The sequence below is a fragment of the Lynx canadensis genome, chromosome B2 (genome assembly GCF_007474595.2).
Source record: "Lynx canadensis isolate LIC74 chromosome B2, mLynCan4.pri.v2, whole genome shotgun sequence".
NCBI classification, from domain to species: Eukaryota; Metazoa; Chordata; class Mammalia; order Carnivora; family Felidae; genus Lynx; species Lynx canadensis.
This window is the reverse complement of record NC_044307.1, coordinates 113,927,963-113,946,141: the sequence shown is the minus strand read 5'-3', so window position 1 is coordinate 113,946,141 and position 18,179 is coordinate 113,927,963. Positions and strand designations below refer to the sequence as shown.

The window sequence follows — 18,179 nt, the reverse complement described above, 5'->3', positions numbered from 1 at the left end:
AGAAAAAAAAGCTTACAAGGCATTCTATTACATGCATATCCATTTCATATGCATGAATCTCTTCATTCCCACAGACTAACAGAATGACAACTGAGGTCAAGGAAACAGAATATTCAATTCCCAGAAGACTAAGAACTTAGAGGCATATAAAAATGTCTCTAGTTATAAGATTTTTTAAAAACTGTACCCATATAAACTCTTAACTGTTATGGAAAACATGCTTAACTGTAGGCCAAAAGGTTTAGGCTAGTTCAAAATCCCTTCCTGTTAATAATTTACAGTTACAGTGGATGGGTTACTGGGCAAGTCTTTCTAGGCCAAAGGAAGAATGTTGTTTAATGACATGATGACCTGGAATGTATAAGGATTCAGAATGATCCAGCATTCTCCCCCTCACCAAAAACCTATCTTTTACATCCAGTAGAAGACTGAGGTATAACGTTTCTTTTCAAACTGAATTTTCTCAGATATCTTTTTTTTTAAGTTTGTTTTATTTATTTTTATTTAAGTAATCTCTGTCCTCAATGTGGGGCTCGAACTCACAACCCCAAGATCAAGAGTAGCATGCTCTTCCAACTGAGCTAGCCAGGTGACCCCAGATACCTTGTCTTAATACTTCACCATTTTACTTCACCTTTGCCATCACCTTGAATGAGATTATAGGATATTCTTTGGTAGACATTACTGAGGGTTAAGGTCACCAATCAAGGTAAGGTAGGTATGACCTGCTTGAAAGTTGAAAGTTAAAACTAGGAAACTGCCAAAATTATTTCCTTTTATGTTGTACAATGGAATAAAGTGGGGTTATTCTTTTTTTAATTCTTTCATATATTAAAAGGGTAAGATAGGGGTGCATGGGTGGCTTAGTCGGTTAATTATCTGACTCTTGATTTCAACTCAGGTCATAATCTCACCGTGGTGAGATCAAGTCCCCTGTCCAGCTGTGCCCTGACAATGCAGAGCCTGCTTGAGATTCTCTCTCTCCCTCTCGTTCTGCCCACCCCCCCCACTCCTGCTCACTCACGGGCATGCACATGTCCTCTCTCTCCCTCTCTCAAAATAAACAAACATTAAAAAGAAAGAAAGAAAAAAAGCATAAGATGGTAGAGGCTTTTATGCTAATACTATAGACAGATTTACTCTTATCAATAATCCAAAATGATCCCAGGAAGGTTGAAATATTCTTGGTTAGTCTGAGGCCAAAAAAGCAGTGTCAAAAGCCATAGCCCAGAGGTCAAAGGTATGGGCTGAAGAATCAGACAAGCCTGGGTTGAGTCATAGCTTAAACTACTAGTTGCAACCTTGGGCAATCAACCACTTATTTTTCAAATCCTAATATGTAAAGCAAAGATAATAATATATGTGCTCTACAGGACAGTTATGAGGCTTCACTGAGACAACAGATTTCACACACTTAGCATAGAGCTTAGCACAGAGAACAATGAACAGCATTTGCGGTGAGTATTCGCGTTTTGTCTTTGTTAGATCTGTGACTTAGGTTGGCCTGGTTCTGTCAGTTACAGCAGAGGACCCAATTCCCTGACCAACTCCATTCCTGTCTGTTCCTTTCAGAAGAGAGGGAGAAAGTACCACCTGGTACCTAGAGAGCCATTTCTCGTATGCCTTTGGTCCCTCATACAAGATTGTGTATGCAAGCTAAGGGGCTTTTTTTCTTTTTAAATTCTCCCATCTGAGTTCAAAGACTTATCCTTCCAAAGAATATGAGCTATAGTCACAGTTTATGATGTCATATTTGCTGTAGCATTTTGTTTTAGTTGCTGAAATATTCACAACCTCAGTTATTGCTTAGATCTTAAAAGAATTACAAGGGGAAGTCAAACTCCATTCTTCAGTAAAACCAGAACTGGGAATAGTCCCACTGGGCAATAAAAACATGAAAAGCTAAAAATACATCTATCTTTAGATCATAAAGCTTACAAAGTTAATCCAGATTCTTAATTTGACTAGGACCCTATCCTGATGCGGTTTGTTTTAATTCTAGAGAGAGAGTGTGAGCAGGGAGGAGGCACAGAGGGAGAGAGAGAATCTTAAGCAGGCTTCATGCTCAGCTTGGAGCCAGTCTTGGGGCTCAATTCCATGACCCTTGGATAATGACCTGAGCCGAAATCAAGAGTTGGATGCTCAACTGACTGAGTCACTCAGGCACTCCGGGGTATTTTTAAAGTAAGCTACTTAGCCACATTTTAATCTCTGTACATCTCTAGCCATGGATTTTTAAACTTGTACTTAAGTACACTATTATACTATAGTATTGCCTCAAATCCAAGATGTACCTTTTTTTTTTTTTTTTAACACTCTGGAAATTGGGATGTCTTATGATCAATGGATAAAGTTCTGTTGTGGTGATTCTTTTCCTTAAAAACTGATCTTAGGGATGCCTTGGTTGGGTAAGCATCTGACTCTTCATTTTGGCTCAGGTCATGATCTCACGGTTAGTGAGATTGAGCCCTGATCTCACTTTTAGCACAGAGCCTGCTTAGGATTCTCTCCCTCCCTCTCTCTCTGCCTCTGTCCCACTCCTACTTTTTCGCTCTCAAAATAAGTAAACTTAAGAAAAAAAACAAAACAAAACAAAAAACCTGATCTTAAACCAACACTGTTTCTTGCAATTGATGGTCTTACTTATGGAAATTGCTTTGTGATATGACCTAATGATGTAATGATTGGAAAAGGGACAAGTTGATTATAAAAAGAAGATAACCCAAAAGACTTAAGATTTATGATACATATCATATGTACATGTGGGTCATTAGAGCCATCAATCTAGTTAACATTTGGCCTTTTTTAATGTTTGAACAAAACGTCCTCCTCATTAGTATAGTGGTGAGTATCCCTGCCTGTCATAATGTTTGAACATTACTTTAAAAGTCCCTCAGATTTATTCAAATTATGATGAATTATCATGTTTGTAATAGTACAATATCCCAATGAGACCAAAAATCCTCTCCAACTAGTTCTCAGAAACCTCTTGTCTCACTCTCATGGCACTTCCTTATTTTGAGGGTCCTTGTGAATAGCTAGAGTGACAGTCACACCTATAATTGTCAAGCTATAGAATCACATTAGCATGTGCTACCACATGTCATTCGAAACTTAACATGTACAGACAGTGCTTGGTACACAGTAGTTATTCAATAAATACCTTCTGGCTCACTGATGGGAAATACAAAAGTGTGTTTTAATTACTGTTGAACTATATTTCTAGGCCCAAAATGGAGCTACTCCTACCCAAGTGCTACATGAGCAGATGGGCCTTCAGATAACTTTTGAGTCCCTATAAATGTTCCACTTGACTAGAGATGTGGTATATCCAGATAGTCAATCCCCCAATGCCAAGCCAACTCTGGGCCTTCTCACCCTAAACAAGGTTGATTATGTAACCCTGCCAATCAGATATTTTCCATTTTTCTCTTCCCTGTTCTTTATTCTTTATCCTATAAAATCTTCCTTTTGCCCCATTTTGCAGTTCTCCAAAAGGAGACTGCCTCATGAAGTGTTAAATAAAGTTTCTATCACTTAAATTGTTTTCTTTAATCGTTTTCTGACATTGGGCATACATACAGCTTTTAACATTTGGAGAAAACCAAATTTCTAATAATGTCACCATTTTCCTTTTATCCTATGAAAAATCCCTTGAATTAATTTTGGGATTAACTTTTACATAATTAAAAGCCACTAATAAATCAAACTTTAAAAGTTATTTTCCTCCTGGGCCATAAAAACTATTTTTTTTTCTGTTTTGTGAGCAAACATGAAAGCTACCACACTTAAAGGCAGAACACCACTTTCACAGAAAATTGTATCAGAGATGGGAAACAGTTGTTAAAAAGAAACATCAGGCTCAAAATGGAGTCACTTGTGCAAGACCCACATAGGCAACCAAGACTTAATATCTAACCAAACTGCAGTGACCTTTAACCAGTCAATCTGGAATTAACCAATCAGTACCAGTGAGGCCATCTGCATGACAGACCCCCACCCTTTCCCCAAAGGAAGGTGACCTTGCCTGAAACAATTCACTTTTTGTTAGAAACTTCCTTTTGCAGCCCCCTTCTGCCTATAAAAGCCTTTCATTTTGTATACCTTCTTGGAGCTCCTTTCTATTTGCTAGATGGGATTCTGCCCATTTCATGAGTGGTTGAATAAAGCCAATTTGATCTTTAAATTTACTTAGTTGAATTTTGTTTTTTAACACAGCAAAATGTGATGTCAATAGCTAATGATGTGAAACATTTATCAAGGACCAAGTAACTTCAAATGACCAAAATTATAGACAACAATCACCTTTAGGAACTATGACACCCCTTAGCAACTATGTCGCAAGTTGTTTTGCAAATATTTTAATCAATTAATTGGAAAAATAACAGCCCATATGTAACAGGGAAGGAAAAAAATGTAAGGAAAAACCAAAAAGGACGAGAAAGGGAGGAAAGGAGGAAGAAAGTGGATTTATCTTAAACTATTTAATCCAAATTAAAAATAAAAATTCCTGATCTCTAAAATGGTTTACATTCCAAAAAAGGAAAAGAAATTCTTTGAATGCTGACATTATAACAGGCACAGAATCAGCTGCTAGATCTTAAAATAAGAATTACTTCTATCCCTATTGTCCACAAATCATGACTCAAAAGCAAACTTCAAATACTACTAAATCCATTTCCTTATTTGTTACTTAACTCCATCAGAGCTAATAGAAGATGCAATGATCACAGAACTTATAGACAGGAGGAACAAAGTGATCTGGTTTTGCTCATATTTTACCCACATACAGACAGAAATTAGAAAAACTATATACTTAATTTTTCAAAACTAAAATAATGTAAGAAACCTCACACTTTTCCCCTCAATATCATAACTGACATGAATAAAAACATTCTTTTTTAAAAAATTCTTTTCTTACGTTTGGCCCAATAGCTTCAGGAACTAAAATAATCTCTTCTAGGCTTTATTGAAGAAGGAGGGATATGTGCACAATTTCTATAGCATCAAAAGAAAGTTTCATTGAGGTAGGTACAGAGGATTTCTCATCAGGAAGCATGTATATGCTTATCACATATACAGGTGATGTTTTAAAAACCCTCTACAAATGTTTTTGAGTTACAAGATGTATGACACATTCTAGCTTATTATCCCAGGCTCAATGTACTATTATTTGGAGCTCTTGTATTTGCACTTTTCTAAGAACCACGGTTAAGAATAAAAGGCAGAGGAAACTGATCACTTCCTGTCTCCAAATAATGTCAAACCCGCCTATGCTGAATTGATATACAAGCTCAGATAAACACTATTTTCAGGCAAGCTGTGAATTATATTAAATGACTCTGAAAGAGAAAAAGAAAAGCCACGGCTTAAATTGTTAGTGAAGGAAGGCCTTGCTTGAAATTCATGTCAACTTTCCATTCTGCAAAGCAACTCATCCACATAGAAATAGTCAAAAAAAGGACTTCATTTAATTAGTGATATTTAGACTTTTGCATAGAAAAAGGTTACAAAGTAATGCAAAAAAGACTAGGTACAATAATTTTAAAACAAATATTTAAAAGTATAATCTTGTATAATGTTTAACATTCTCATGTTTATTGCTTTCTCCACACAGCAGAGAAATGAAGTGCGTAATAATACATGCTGTGTCTTTACCTTTCAAACATAAAATCTCACGTGCTCAATTTCAATGTATTAAGAGATTATTTTGTCATTAAAAATAAAAAAACACCGTTATGCAGCACTAGTCTAGGCATGAACAAAAAATAATTTATGTACATCCCACTGCATACATTCATCTTGATTTGGGATCAAATGCAATCATGAGCTTGACAAAGAGCATTTAAAAATCGTGGCTTTTCTCTTCCCAATGCTCTCTCCCTGTCTCGTCACCTCCAGAAATGCAGCTTTTCCCAAAGGGCGACAAGAATAGGTATTACACATTATCAGGACAAAATGAAGAGGATAAATACGTAAAAACAGTCCAAATGAAACAATAAATTAACCTAAACTTTTACACACTGGAGAGTTTTCAAGTTGGCATGAATCAAATAGCTTCTGGGGGGCACATGGTAGGCAAGTGCTTCTAGGTGCACTCTATGTATGGTTTTACATAAAGAAGCACCAAATTTTGAGCCGAGGAAAAAAAAAGTGCCTGGGGGCTTGCAGGCAGGGCAGAAATGGCTGTTAATCTGAGCACTGATGGAATAATTGCTTATACCAATGCATTGCTAAATGTCACCATTTGGCAGGCAAGTCTGTACAAAGAAAGAAAACTAAGATAAAACTAGGTCTTTCAACTTGAAAATTATTTTCAGCAATCCTTTTGGCCAACAAAAACCTCTTGGTTTCAACAGAGTACTCTTCGCTGGCATTTTATTAAAATGTCTGCAGCCTAATACAAGACTTCTGTCCCTTTCCTGTCTTAACCTAACCTCTATGATCTTCTTTACTTGTGCAATGTTAATCTGTTCACAAGAAAACTTTACTAGCTCAGGCACTTATGAAACACAAATTTTTTTTTTTTTTCCATCTAGTTTCAAGAGAATCCAGTCAGGGCTTTTTTTTTTTTTTTCTTCCCCAATTCAGACATACTGATGCACTCCTGGATGGTACAGTCCATATATTTCCCAGGAAACTTCTAAATGAGAACAAGTGTGAAGTTTTCAAAAGTTGCTGATGTCAGTTACCAAGCTGCCTTAAACAAAACAAGAGAGAAAAGATAATACCACATTTCCACTTGTGAGGTTTGTGTCTCAAATAGCTTTATTGTTCCTTTGTGGATCTGTAGACATCTGTATGGCTACTTTCAGGGTGCAGAGGTTTAAGCTGACTCTGAAATGAAGGACATTCAGTTACTATTGCAAAAAGTTCAATGCAAACTTAAAAAGCTCCCACTTCTGTCCCCCAGGGTCGGTAAGGTTTACTGTTTGTTCCGCCGCTGGTCTGCTGAGGGCTGGAGGTGGCTGACACCGTTAGGGGCGGGCTGATGGCGGTGGCGGCTGCCACTGCTGCAGCTGCGTTCGGGGGGAGCATGGGGAAGGCCCCCGCGAAGGACAGAGGGAAGCTGTGCGCGGCTGCGGTGGCTGCTGCAGCGGCCGCGTGGACAGTGGCCGAGAGGGACAAGAGAGAGGTGGACAGAGGTGGCACGCAGGGGGCAACGCTGCCCGTTGACGGCATCCGAAGGGCAGAATCAGCGTGGGCAAACGTGGCCGTGAGCAGGGCGGAGCCGTGGGCAGGAGGCACTTCTGAAGCCGTGGAAAGGCGACAAGGCGTTGACTCGGAGGCGTGGAGTCCGTTGGGTTGGAGCAGGGCAGCGGGGAGATGGTGGAAGGCCGCCGCCCAGTGGTGCGGGTGCAGGGGGTGATGGTGGTGGGCCAGTGAGGACGTCATGGCCGCCGCCTCCCGCTGCGAGGCGCACGTGCTGAGATGAGAGACCAGTCGTACCCGCAGGGGATCCGAGGAGTCCAGGCCCTCCACGGAGCTCAGATACCTGGCCACCTCCGTTAAGCACTCCCGGAATCCAATGCTCATGAAGTCCATGGCAAGAGCATGTGCGTCAAAGTAGCCTAGAAGGGGGTTTGAGTGAAGTGGGGGCCAGGGCAGGGAGTGAGAGAAAACGGCACAATTACTGTGAGTAAACACCAACTGTGCTCCTCTCGTCGCTGCAGAAGATTCAAGCGGGATGACGACCCTTTCTGAAAATGTTGCCAGTTATTATGGTTGTAACTTCTGCAGAAGAAAGTACACTTTGCAATTCACATGTGTGACAAGGCTGGCAATGCTATATACTACAGTTGTTCTTGCAACCAAATACTACGGTAGGGAAAAAAAATAAGAACATCCGTGTTTCAAACACTTCCATAAAAAACCAGGAGGGGATGTCTCTCCTTTTGTACGGTGGGATAGTGAAATTCCCTCGTAAACTTTTGCACGGAAGTACCGAGTTTCAGTCTCTTTGTCTCTGTCACATGAGGTGGAGATTAAAGGGTTTATCTGAAACATCCTCACTCTTGGCATTTGTCACAGAGTTATGAAATGTATCTTAGCAGCTTGAAGACCTTCTTTAAAAATATGCTAGAATCTCTTAATAAACTCAACAACGCTTTTTGACTCAGTGTTTGTTTTTTTTTTCAAAGTGAAAACATCTTGTCGTTAGTTTGTAACAAAAAGATTTGATGAAAACAAAATGACTTTTTAAAAATCTTGGTTACTAATTTGAAGATCTTACTTTTCTATCATGCAATATCAGGCTGCTTTACTGATATGAGATTACTATACCTCTTTACTTTTCTTAAATTTAAATATATATTTCCTTCAGTGGTTAGCTTACATTTTCCTGGCATCTACCCAGGAAAAAGATGTGCATTAATTTTTCAGTGTGTATGAATGCACAGCCCACATCGAAGGTCACTACCGTAAAAATGGCTGGAGCTGGGTCACATTTAGAAGAATCCCTTTTTATCCACTGATAATATACTGGACAGAAAATAATAAAGTATTTTTATTAATAGTGCCAATTTAGGATAGAATAATAATCAGACAATTGGGGAAATGTCACCACTTTGAATGGGTGACCTCTAATATGTACAGATGCATCTTTTTTCAGATTCTTTCTCATTTGTAACTTTTTTTTTTTTTAGCTATTTTCAAATTAAAAATTTACTCAGTTTTGGGATATGGGTGTATCTAAATGAGAAATACCACAAAGTTATTTTCGTCTAAGGCATTTATATTATCTTTTTCATGTTTCTGTAGATCAAAGTATTACCTGTTTCATTTATCATCCACTAAAAATTAAACCATCTTATTCTGTAATCAAAGCATTTGGAAAATAGTATTCACAATATTCACAGTCCTAAATAAAGTTAGAATATCAACAGAAATTTGGAAGTCCCAAAAACACATCTGAGGCAAAAAATACACCATGAAAACAGTAAAAATAACAGCACAAAGCAGATATAAGAGAATATCATGAAATGTGGGAGATCAGCAACAAAAATAGTTAGCATCCCAGAACTTCAGCTTAGTTAGCAACAAAGTCCCTGGGATTAAGAGGGAAAGCTCTTCCTGAAGACGACGCCTCTGTGGACAGATTTCACATGAGGACCCTCAGGGTTCGTTGCAGGGCATTGCAGGCTTCTAATTTTCATGAGGTAAGGAGGGAGGAAATCAACAGAAGTCAGAGTCCAGAAATGCAGAGGGATCTAGAAATTTAGGTTCCTCTCTAAATTCTCTCTAGAAGCTACCTCAATACCAAGATAGACTATAAAGAATGGAACAACATAATTGGAGCCCCAGGAGCTTCCAAGAATTTTCATGAGTGGGTACAAGGTGATCGAAAGTTGTGGTTTGCCAGCTGTATGTTGTTATACGTGGCTGAGTTCTCTGTTGCATATTAAGGAGTATCAATTGTGTAATTCCTATTATGTTGCTGAATGCAGAGGGAAATGGCGACCAACAGCTGTCTCCTGGGAATAGATATTGGGCCAATAATAAAAGCACACGGGGCCATTCCACACCACTTCCTTCATGCCGTCACTGTTATGCGGCTTTAAGTGAATAAACTCACAACAACCTTGTGAGGTAGACACTATGGCTGTCATTTTGCAGATGAGAAAATGGGCTCAGCGAGGGTGAGTAGTTTACCTAGGGTCACAGAGCTAATATATGGCAGATCAAGGATTTGAAACCAGGCAACCCAACTGCAGAGTCTATGCCCTTCACCACTGGGAGGCCCCTACAGCAGTTTTGAGTCTTTGATGATGTGAGATCACATTGCCCGCCCCTCCTGTTTAAGGCCCACATTTTCTCCTATGGGATGACCTCTCTAATGACTTGGCAGTCAGGCGACTTGTGTGGAGCTTGCTTGGAAATGTCTGTTCATAAACTATTCTGGGATGAATTTTAGGACTGTTCAGGTAGCCAAGAATAGCAACCAAGAATGGAACTTAGTTTTTATAATAAGGCATAAGAACAATATTACTCTTTAGAAGTATAGCTCATGCCAAATATTTGAAACCCTGATAAGAATTCTTGGCCTTGTGGTGAACAACACCAAGGGAGGCAGAGCAATCAAAAAGCTGTTCCTGCACCATCACTAACTCAACCAGTCTTCTACATCTGAGGTAGCAGGTGCAGAGACAAAATCATGGGGCTGGAGGTGCTTTAGAGATCAGAGTGCTAGTGTAGGCCTCACAGTACTGCAGAGCACTTCTGCCTTGGGTTAAAGGTCAAGCAGCAGCCAAGTTGGGCTGGATCACTGGCTTCTACGATTTCATCCAGTTCTCCTCTATTATGTAAGAACTTTTACATCCTATTCTGAGGGTTACATTTTAATGATTAGAAATCACAATTCTATACCCATTCAGGATGGTTTCTAGAGAAGGTGGGCTTCTCTTTAAAGTGTTTACTTCCCACCTAAAAGATTGTGAAGACCAGTGCTGATGTTTTGTTTTTTAAGTTTACTTATTTTGAGAGAGAGAGAGAGAGAGAGAGAGAGAGAACGAACGAACAAACAGGGGAGGGGAAGAAAGAGAGGGAGAGAGAGAATCCCAGGCAGCTTCCACACCATCAGTGAGGAGCCCAATGTGGGGCTTGAACCCATGTACTGTGAGATCAGGACCCAAGCCAAAACCAAGAGTTGGACACTTAACCAACTGAGTCATCCAGGCACCCCCAGGGCTGATGTTCTAAAGGGCTTCAGGGGCGCCTGGGTGGCTCAGTCGGTTGAGCATCTGACTTCGGCTCAGGTCATGATCTCACAGCTTGTGAGTTCGAGCCCCGCATCAGGCTCTGTGCTGACAGCTCAGAGCCTGGAGCCTGCTTCTGCTTCTGTGTCTCCCTCTCTCTCTGCCCGTAACCTACTCACATTCTGTCTCTCTCTCAAAAATAAATAAATATTTAAAAAAATTAAAAAATAAATAAATAAAGGGCTTCAGCAGTATGGCCATACTGGAGTTAAGTACTAAAGTACTTCTATACCAATTGGTAAATAGCTACTTCCCTCCAATGCTTTGCCTCTGCTCTGATCTAGGGCAAACTGTGATACTATGTGATAAGAAGCTAATGCTGAGCAGAGAAGCCTCCAGGATGGAGGGAAGCACTTAGCCCCTGGTGGTACCCTCTCCCAACCCAGTTGTCAAATGTACTGAGTAACAAAAACACTCTTGGTTAAGGTGAATAGCAAAGGCTTGCTTGAAGGCTAAAAACAATACAAAAGGGCAAAATCAAGTCTCAGTAACATGTGAGAAGAAGGATAATAAAATGTGAATAAATTATTACAGCTTTCAGGATCTCGTCTATTTTCAATATAACATGAGGGTCCATCCCCGACCTCTGGATGATTCTAGTACAGAAGATATCTCTCCAGGGCACTGCGCCGGGGGCACCTATTCCTGTTTGCTCTCTGCAGGAATGACTGCTCCATTAGTAGTTTCCAGTCCAGAGAATTACTACCTACACTTCAAATGTTCTGTCTGGTCCAAACCCAAGACCAACCAAAATCTGAAAACAATGAAAATAATTCTTAAGTCAATTCCTTTGAAATAGCTGTACTGTATTGAGTCCCAGCCTTGATCTAATGGAGTCTGGGGGAAGGGAAAGAAGAAGAGAAAAAGATTGCCTTTAACCTCCTGTTTATGTTTGGATGTTTGTGTGTTTGTTTTGTCTTTCTGTACAGATTCCAGCATGTGCTTCTGAGGTCCCAAACAAATCTCTGACCAGGCTGCTGTGAATGAAGCTTTACTCCCACAGTATTATGAAAGCAAACACAAGCCCAGGGTCAAGTGCTTCTTTTGTTCCAGAAGTTCTTTCCCACGAGTTCAATCCTGCCATTAGCATTGATTTCTACAGCTTTAATCTGGGACCTCCTATCTCAGCTTGTTAAAGAACTGTTCAACTATGACTTTCCTATAATCTTAGGGGAGGGGAATGAAAAGAGAAAGGCGGAAAGGGGGTAAAAATGAAGTCACCTACTTACCTTTACCCCCAGTTGCCTGAAGCATCTTTAAATGATCTACTGTCATTTGCAGTATTTCGGCTTTCTCTAACTTTGCAGATCCCTGCATAAACAAATCATGAAGTCTTATAAGTCCTATGGAAACTGACTTGGAACATTTTACACTGGATTTTCAATTTTTCTTCTCACTAGAAAAGTCTAAATTTAATTTTTTTCATAGAAAAATCTGAATTCTTTGCAAGCTTTACATGCAAACAATAATTATTATGTCATACCTAATGACAGATATTTGCCAATTTATCATTTAAAGACTAAAAGGCATAACAAATAATTTTTTAATCATATGATTAAACTATACTCCAAAGATCACTCCACTAAAACTATTACACTGCAAAAATGTCAAATCTTGTATCCAATCTCTACCCTATATTGGGGGACATTCAACAGTCTAGATCAGCTGAATCCAACTCTGAAGGTTAAGGAAATAGGATCTTAGAAAATTAGATTTTTCAAAAATAAAAAGTTCTAGTAAGCCTTTAAGATACACCCCTGGTAAGGAGAACCAAAAACAAAAAAGGGAAGACTTAAGGTTTTTTGGTTTTTTTTTTTTTCCAAAAATTACCAGCAGGTGTCACTGTGAATTCCAAGTTCATAAACAAGAAAGCATAATTTACTCCTACCTAGTAAGCATCAGAAATGCTTAAAGATTATTTGAACCCTTTAGAACAGTTCTTAATAAAATGCCTTGGGAATATATTTATACGTTCTACTTTTCAAAATAAGGCAACCTCTAGAAACCAACCAAAATACAAATGTGCCACCTTGAACTGCCTCAGAGGACTCGGGTAGCTTCTAATTTCCTGGAAAAACTAAATAATTAAATCAATGTGTCTTTCTCAAAAGGAAACTGAAGTTTTCTTCAAGTTCCTATGCTCTACTTTTTTGTGAAAATTATCAGCACCCTGTACATGGTGAGAGTGCCAGAGTCATTGAAACCGCTAGAAAGAACACTCTTCTAATCACACCGTAACAGGGCCAGCTCGCCAGGGTTGGTAGCCAAGCCTGGCAAATGGGAAAGCCTGTGTTTATGGTAACTAACTGCCAAACAACTGAGGTTAGCTTTTAAGGTTTAAGTCGACATTTAAGAAAAAAAAAAATCTAACAAAGTGATGGGAAAAATACTCACCAAATAACTGCAGACATTTCAGTACCCAAAGTGAAAACAGTGATTACTGATGTTTTCATTTTCAGCCTATTGTCATTGAAAATGTTACTAATCAAAACTACAATTTCCACATTACATTTAGCTTACCAAAGTCGGTTTCAGCATATAGGTATCTTTTTTTTTCTCTCACAAATGTATAATCAAGAGCCTGTTACATCTTGCACTTCTGTCAATATTCACTTTTTCCATCAAGATGTACAGGAGTTTCAGTGAAAGTAATAACAAAATTGCAGTTTCTGGATAATTGCCAAGGGCTTTTGTAGGGCTTGCTGTATAATGTTTGTAGTTCAAGAAGTAAACAACAAAATGACATAAACAAACAACTGCTGTCTTATACGTTATTTGAATTAAATTGAAAGTATTTTCAACAGTGTATGATGCCATATTCTTTGATGAAAGATGCTCTTAGAAATCTGTGCCATTAGCCATTGCGGCAAGAGATATAAAACTTTTCCAAGAAAACAAAGGAAGATTTAAACATTTGGCTTCCTTCTTTTCTAAGTATGCAAAAAAAAAATTTTTTTTTTTGGTAAAGGAATACTTGAATTCTGAAAGAGGGAATTGTTGGCTAGTTTTATTTTTATCAAACTTCCAAAGAGATGCCCCAAATAGAACACCACTCTATTAATCTAGGGATTAAAAATGAAACCAAGTGATTTGGTAAATAAATTTTATTAGTATTACCATTCAGGAACTAGAGCTAGAAATGTTACTTCCTGGACTTTTGTTATTTTTAAAATAAAAAGCGCTTTTTTTTTTAGCAGTTTACAAAAAAGTGAAATTTTGTGATATATATATGTATGTGTGTGTATTTAAAGAGTACGACATACAGCTGGGTTTTGAACAAAACCACTACTGGTCTTCATAGAAAGAACAGAGAAAGCATGAACACTGTTACCCTTAAGGGAAAATAAGCTGAAGAATGGAAATGTTTTTCAACTTCATGATGGATTATGTTTTTAATAGTTTTGCCACAACAAAGCATTTTATTGAAATAGCTGCTCTGTGCCAGATCAGGGCACATACACCATTATTTTAATGAGCTTTAACAAGAACCCACATTCCCAGATGAGAGAATCAGATTTTCTGAGTCTTTTGGTGGGGTGGTCAGGGGTGAGGGTTGCTTACTTGTTTCTCAAAAGCAGTTGGCACCAGTCGTCTCAACTCCGATAAACTGTTATTTATCCGATCTCGACGCCTTTTCTCTATTATCTATCCCAAAGAAAGCAAAACAACAACAAAACTTTATGAATACACAAATGATAAAATTACTCTTAATGGAGGAACACCACTGTTATACATTAGTCTGAATCACATGAACTAAAAAGAAAAAAAAATCACATACCCCTCTCCTTTTCTTTCTTGCCATAATCTGAGATGTTGTTGTTGGGGAATTCGATCTAATCACAGAGCTAGTACTTTGCCTGTGAAACAGGAACGGTACATCAGGTGCTGCATTAACATAACAATGGTTTCTTCTGGGTACTTCATAGCACCCATTAAATATTGAGTGACTGCACAGCTCAGGTCTATATTATTTTATTCTTAATTCTTACTTTTCTCTTCACATACTTTGTTTCCAGCCCTTATATCTCTTTCCGTGCCTTTTTTTTTTTTAAACAAGTAATCCAGACACCAAATCCATTGGCAAAAACATCCCTCAACTTTTAAGTCTTGCAGGGAAAAAAATTACAGGCAGACAGAATGAGAAGTTAGAAATTAGTACTTCCTGGTGCCACTCAAAAATGTTTCTTGAAAATCAGCTAATCTCTAATAGCATCCTTCCTGCACCCTCCTCGTCAGACCCACTAAACAAAGCAAAGCAATTTTAAAATAAAAGCCATGTTTAGCACCACTATCAAACAGATATAAGGTCATCACATGTCAAACTGTTGTCCCTAGATGCAATCTTCAAAATAAACAGAAGTTATCTTACTATCTCAAAACTTCAATTAGACATACCTCACAACAGAAAAAAAAATGTAATGTTTTGTATACTAATCTTCCAAAAGAATGCCCCAAATTAAATACGGCACTGACAGGGAAATTAAAATTACATCAACTACTAGGTAAATGTTTTAGTTTGAAAACGAAACTGTAGGTGAGTATCCCCCCGTCTTCAAGCTAAGCTTAAATCTCTATAGGGGCTGCAATCAATCTTGAGTTTACTAATGAAAAGGTATTTTATACTGAAAGTTCAATCAATTATCACTTATAACTTTTATGATGCTTTCTAGTTTGTACATGTTTCTCTTCATAATTCGTGGATACTATGCTTCTTTATGTTCTCGAATTCTCCAGGTTCCTGTTATTTGCTCTCTTTCATTTTAGAAATGTTGCACACACCAGGTTCTTATTACCTCACCTTCTCACTTCTGGATCTTATTTCTGAATTAACTGTCTCCCTCAGTCCCACCCCATCTCAACTGGTTTCATCTTTCACAAGGCTTCTTCTGTTTTTCAGATCTCATTTTTTTAAGACGACACACGCTTTAAAAATAATTAAAAGATACTTTGGAAACGCTTCCTGTAAATATCTTTGCTGTTGCTGATTTCACGCTTTGGCTTGTGCTTACGAGAATAACGATGTGGAAAGAAAACCAGTATTCCAAAGGTAGGAAGAATTTTGCTCTTTGAGTGACAGCTGCAGATAAATAATTAAGGAGCTTGTGGGGATGCCAATTAGAAGCAATTATCATTTGACCCGCCTTGGCACTAAAATGCCTCGGTAATCTCCCTCTGTCACTGGAAAGTGGAGGTCTGGCTTCTGTGATCACGACTCCGATCTTTTCCAGACTTAACAGCAAGCAGTCGAAGAGATGATCTACGCCCAAAACGATCCCTCACTCACTCTCCCGTAAACCCACTCACACATGGCCAACGGAAAGCTTAACCTCCTTAGCCTTAACATCGCAAACTACTTTACTGTCTCCAAAAGGCAAGTCATCATTTTAGGCTCTTGAAAAATTAAAAAAAAGAAAAATTCAATCTGTTTTGCTCTTCACCTGGCCCATCCTTAAAGTGCTCCCACAGTTTCAGAGGCGGGGGCGTCGCCCGTCGCCAGCCGGTCCGCTTGCCTAACGCTGACAGCCTGGGACCCTCCCTCGCCAACTCCTGCGCAGTCTTTCAGTCGCGTCCCCTTTCCTCTCCGCCCCACCCCTGGTGTGAAAGCCGACATCCCCCGCCCCACCCCAACGCACGCTCCGTGAGCGCCCACCGCTCAAAATTTCCCGGGCAAAACTTTCCCCGCTATGTTAGGACGCCGCGGAGAGGAGCCTTGGGATTTCCAAGGAGCCGCTCGCGCACAAAGCTCCCCGATGCCTCGGGCTCCGGGCAGTTCCCGTCGAGCCCGCGCTCACCCCGAGTAATTGTTCTCGCTCCCCACGTCGATGGTCTCGTCCATGTCGCTCTCGGAGGTCGTCTCCTCGCAAGGGCGCTTCATCGCGGCGAAGACGGCGCTGGGCACAGCCCAGCCCGAGCCACCGACGCCGAGCGGGGCGCAGCGCCCTCCCTGCCTGCCTCCTCCCTTCCTCCCTCCCTCTCTGGGCCCGGGCAGGCGCGGCTCCCGCGGCGGCGCGGTCGGCTCCTCGCGGCTCTTTCCCACGCCGCAGCCGAGCTCGGCCGCAAGAACCGGCGCCGGCCACGCCCCTCCGCGCGGGCGGGGCCACCTCGCGCGCCTCCCGCGCGCAGGCCCCGGCCGCCCCGCCGGGTTCCGCCTCCTCGGGGTCGGCGTGGCCCGCGATTGGTTGGGGCGGAGGGGCGGGGCCGCGCTCGCCAATGCTCGCGGCGGAGGCTTCTGCAGAGGCGTGGGAACGCGGCCGCGCACCTGGGGTCCGGGAGCTGCGCGCTGGCGGGAGAGGCAGCGGCGAGCCTGAGCGTGAGGTTGATAGCTCCCGCTAGGGCGGCACGCGGACGTGGGCGCGAGCGCGGCGAGAGAAGGCCGCTGAGGGGCGGGCTCCGGACCTCGGGTTTCGGCCCTCCTCCTCACCCCCCCCCCCACAGTCTGACGGTGAAGTTTCTGTCTTGTGTTTAAAGAATAACTCCAAGCGCGTGGCTGAGTGTGAGCGAACGTGTAGTGACGTTGGGAGGCGCCTTGGCTTAACCGAACCGCCCCACTCGGCCGTCCCTCGTCTGGACCAAAACTGCTGACTGGCTGACCCTGACGGTCACATTTGCCCTCTGGGGTTTTAGAAAACCTTAAATGAAAGTTGCTTTTCTCCCTGGCAACTCCCGAGGCTGCTTCCGCGGCCTCTGGGCTGTGGACAGATAAGGACGTGAGTTTCCCCGACCAGGTACTTAACCGCTGGCTGTCGGAGGGTCTGAGGTCGGCTACCATGTGACGTTCGCTTTGCTCTAAATCAGTTATTTCCATTTGGCCACAGGGGCCTTGGGTAGTAGACTCCGCTGAGTAGACCGTGAGCCGGAGTTGTGTCTCCTCCGGCGGCGGGAAAGACTAGAGCAATGGTGCAGGTATTTCACGACACACTTTTAGTAGTTTTTCAACTTCGAGGTTTTCGGGCTTGGATTATCCGCATGATGGCAGTTCTCCGCTCCCCTTGGTGTGTGCCGTCGCAGCGGCAGAGTTCATTAGAATCCCGAACGTGAAAAAACCGCGCTTGGAAAATCAGTTTGTTTTCTAAAGGACGAATTCGTGTCCTGTGTTCAGTGCATTAGACAACGTGGGTTGTAAAAACGACAGAAGTGCTTGGAAAACATGTTTTTAAGCGGCTCTTCCCCTGTGTTGCGGGGCTCGGAGAGGCTACGCCGACGTGCCTCGGCGAGGGCAGGAGCTGGGCAGACCCAGAGCGAGAGGCGGCGTCGGCTGGCCCGCCCCGGCGCCGCGGTACCGGGAGGCGGGTGGCGGGTTGGTCGCGGGCGAGCCGGAGGCTCCTTGCTCCGGGACAGCTCCGTGCTTAGTGGAGAAACGGCTCTGAGAAAGGGGCGTCTGTCATTCATCACAACCCTCCGCCACGGACGGATTCCTGATTTTCT

At 41.4% G+C, this 18,179-nt stretch overlaps 1 protein-coding gene across 1 annotated transcript; it reads right to left on the bottom strand.

Annotated features, from left to right (window-relative positions):
• Positions 1-5,588: 5,588 nt before the first annotated feature.
• HEY2 (hes related family bHLH transcription factor with YRPW motif 2) lies at positions 5,589-16,701 on the bottom strand. The gene is made up of 5 exons (XM_030316272.1): positions 16,547-16,701; positions 14,533-14,611; positions 14,316-14,399; positions 11,984-12,065; positions 5,589-7,571 (listed from the first exon to the last, which is right to left on the bottom strand). Exons 1-5 carry the CDS (start codon positions 16,627-16,629, stop codon positions 6,886-6,888), a joined length of 1,014 nt encoding a protein of 337 aa, XP_030172132.1. The 5' UTR covers positions 16,630-16,701; the 3' UTR covers positions 5,589-6,885.
• Positions 16,702-18,179: the final 1,478 nt, after the last annotated feature.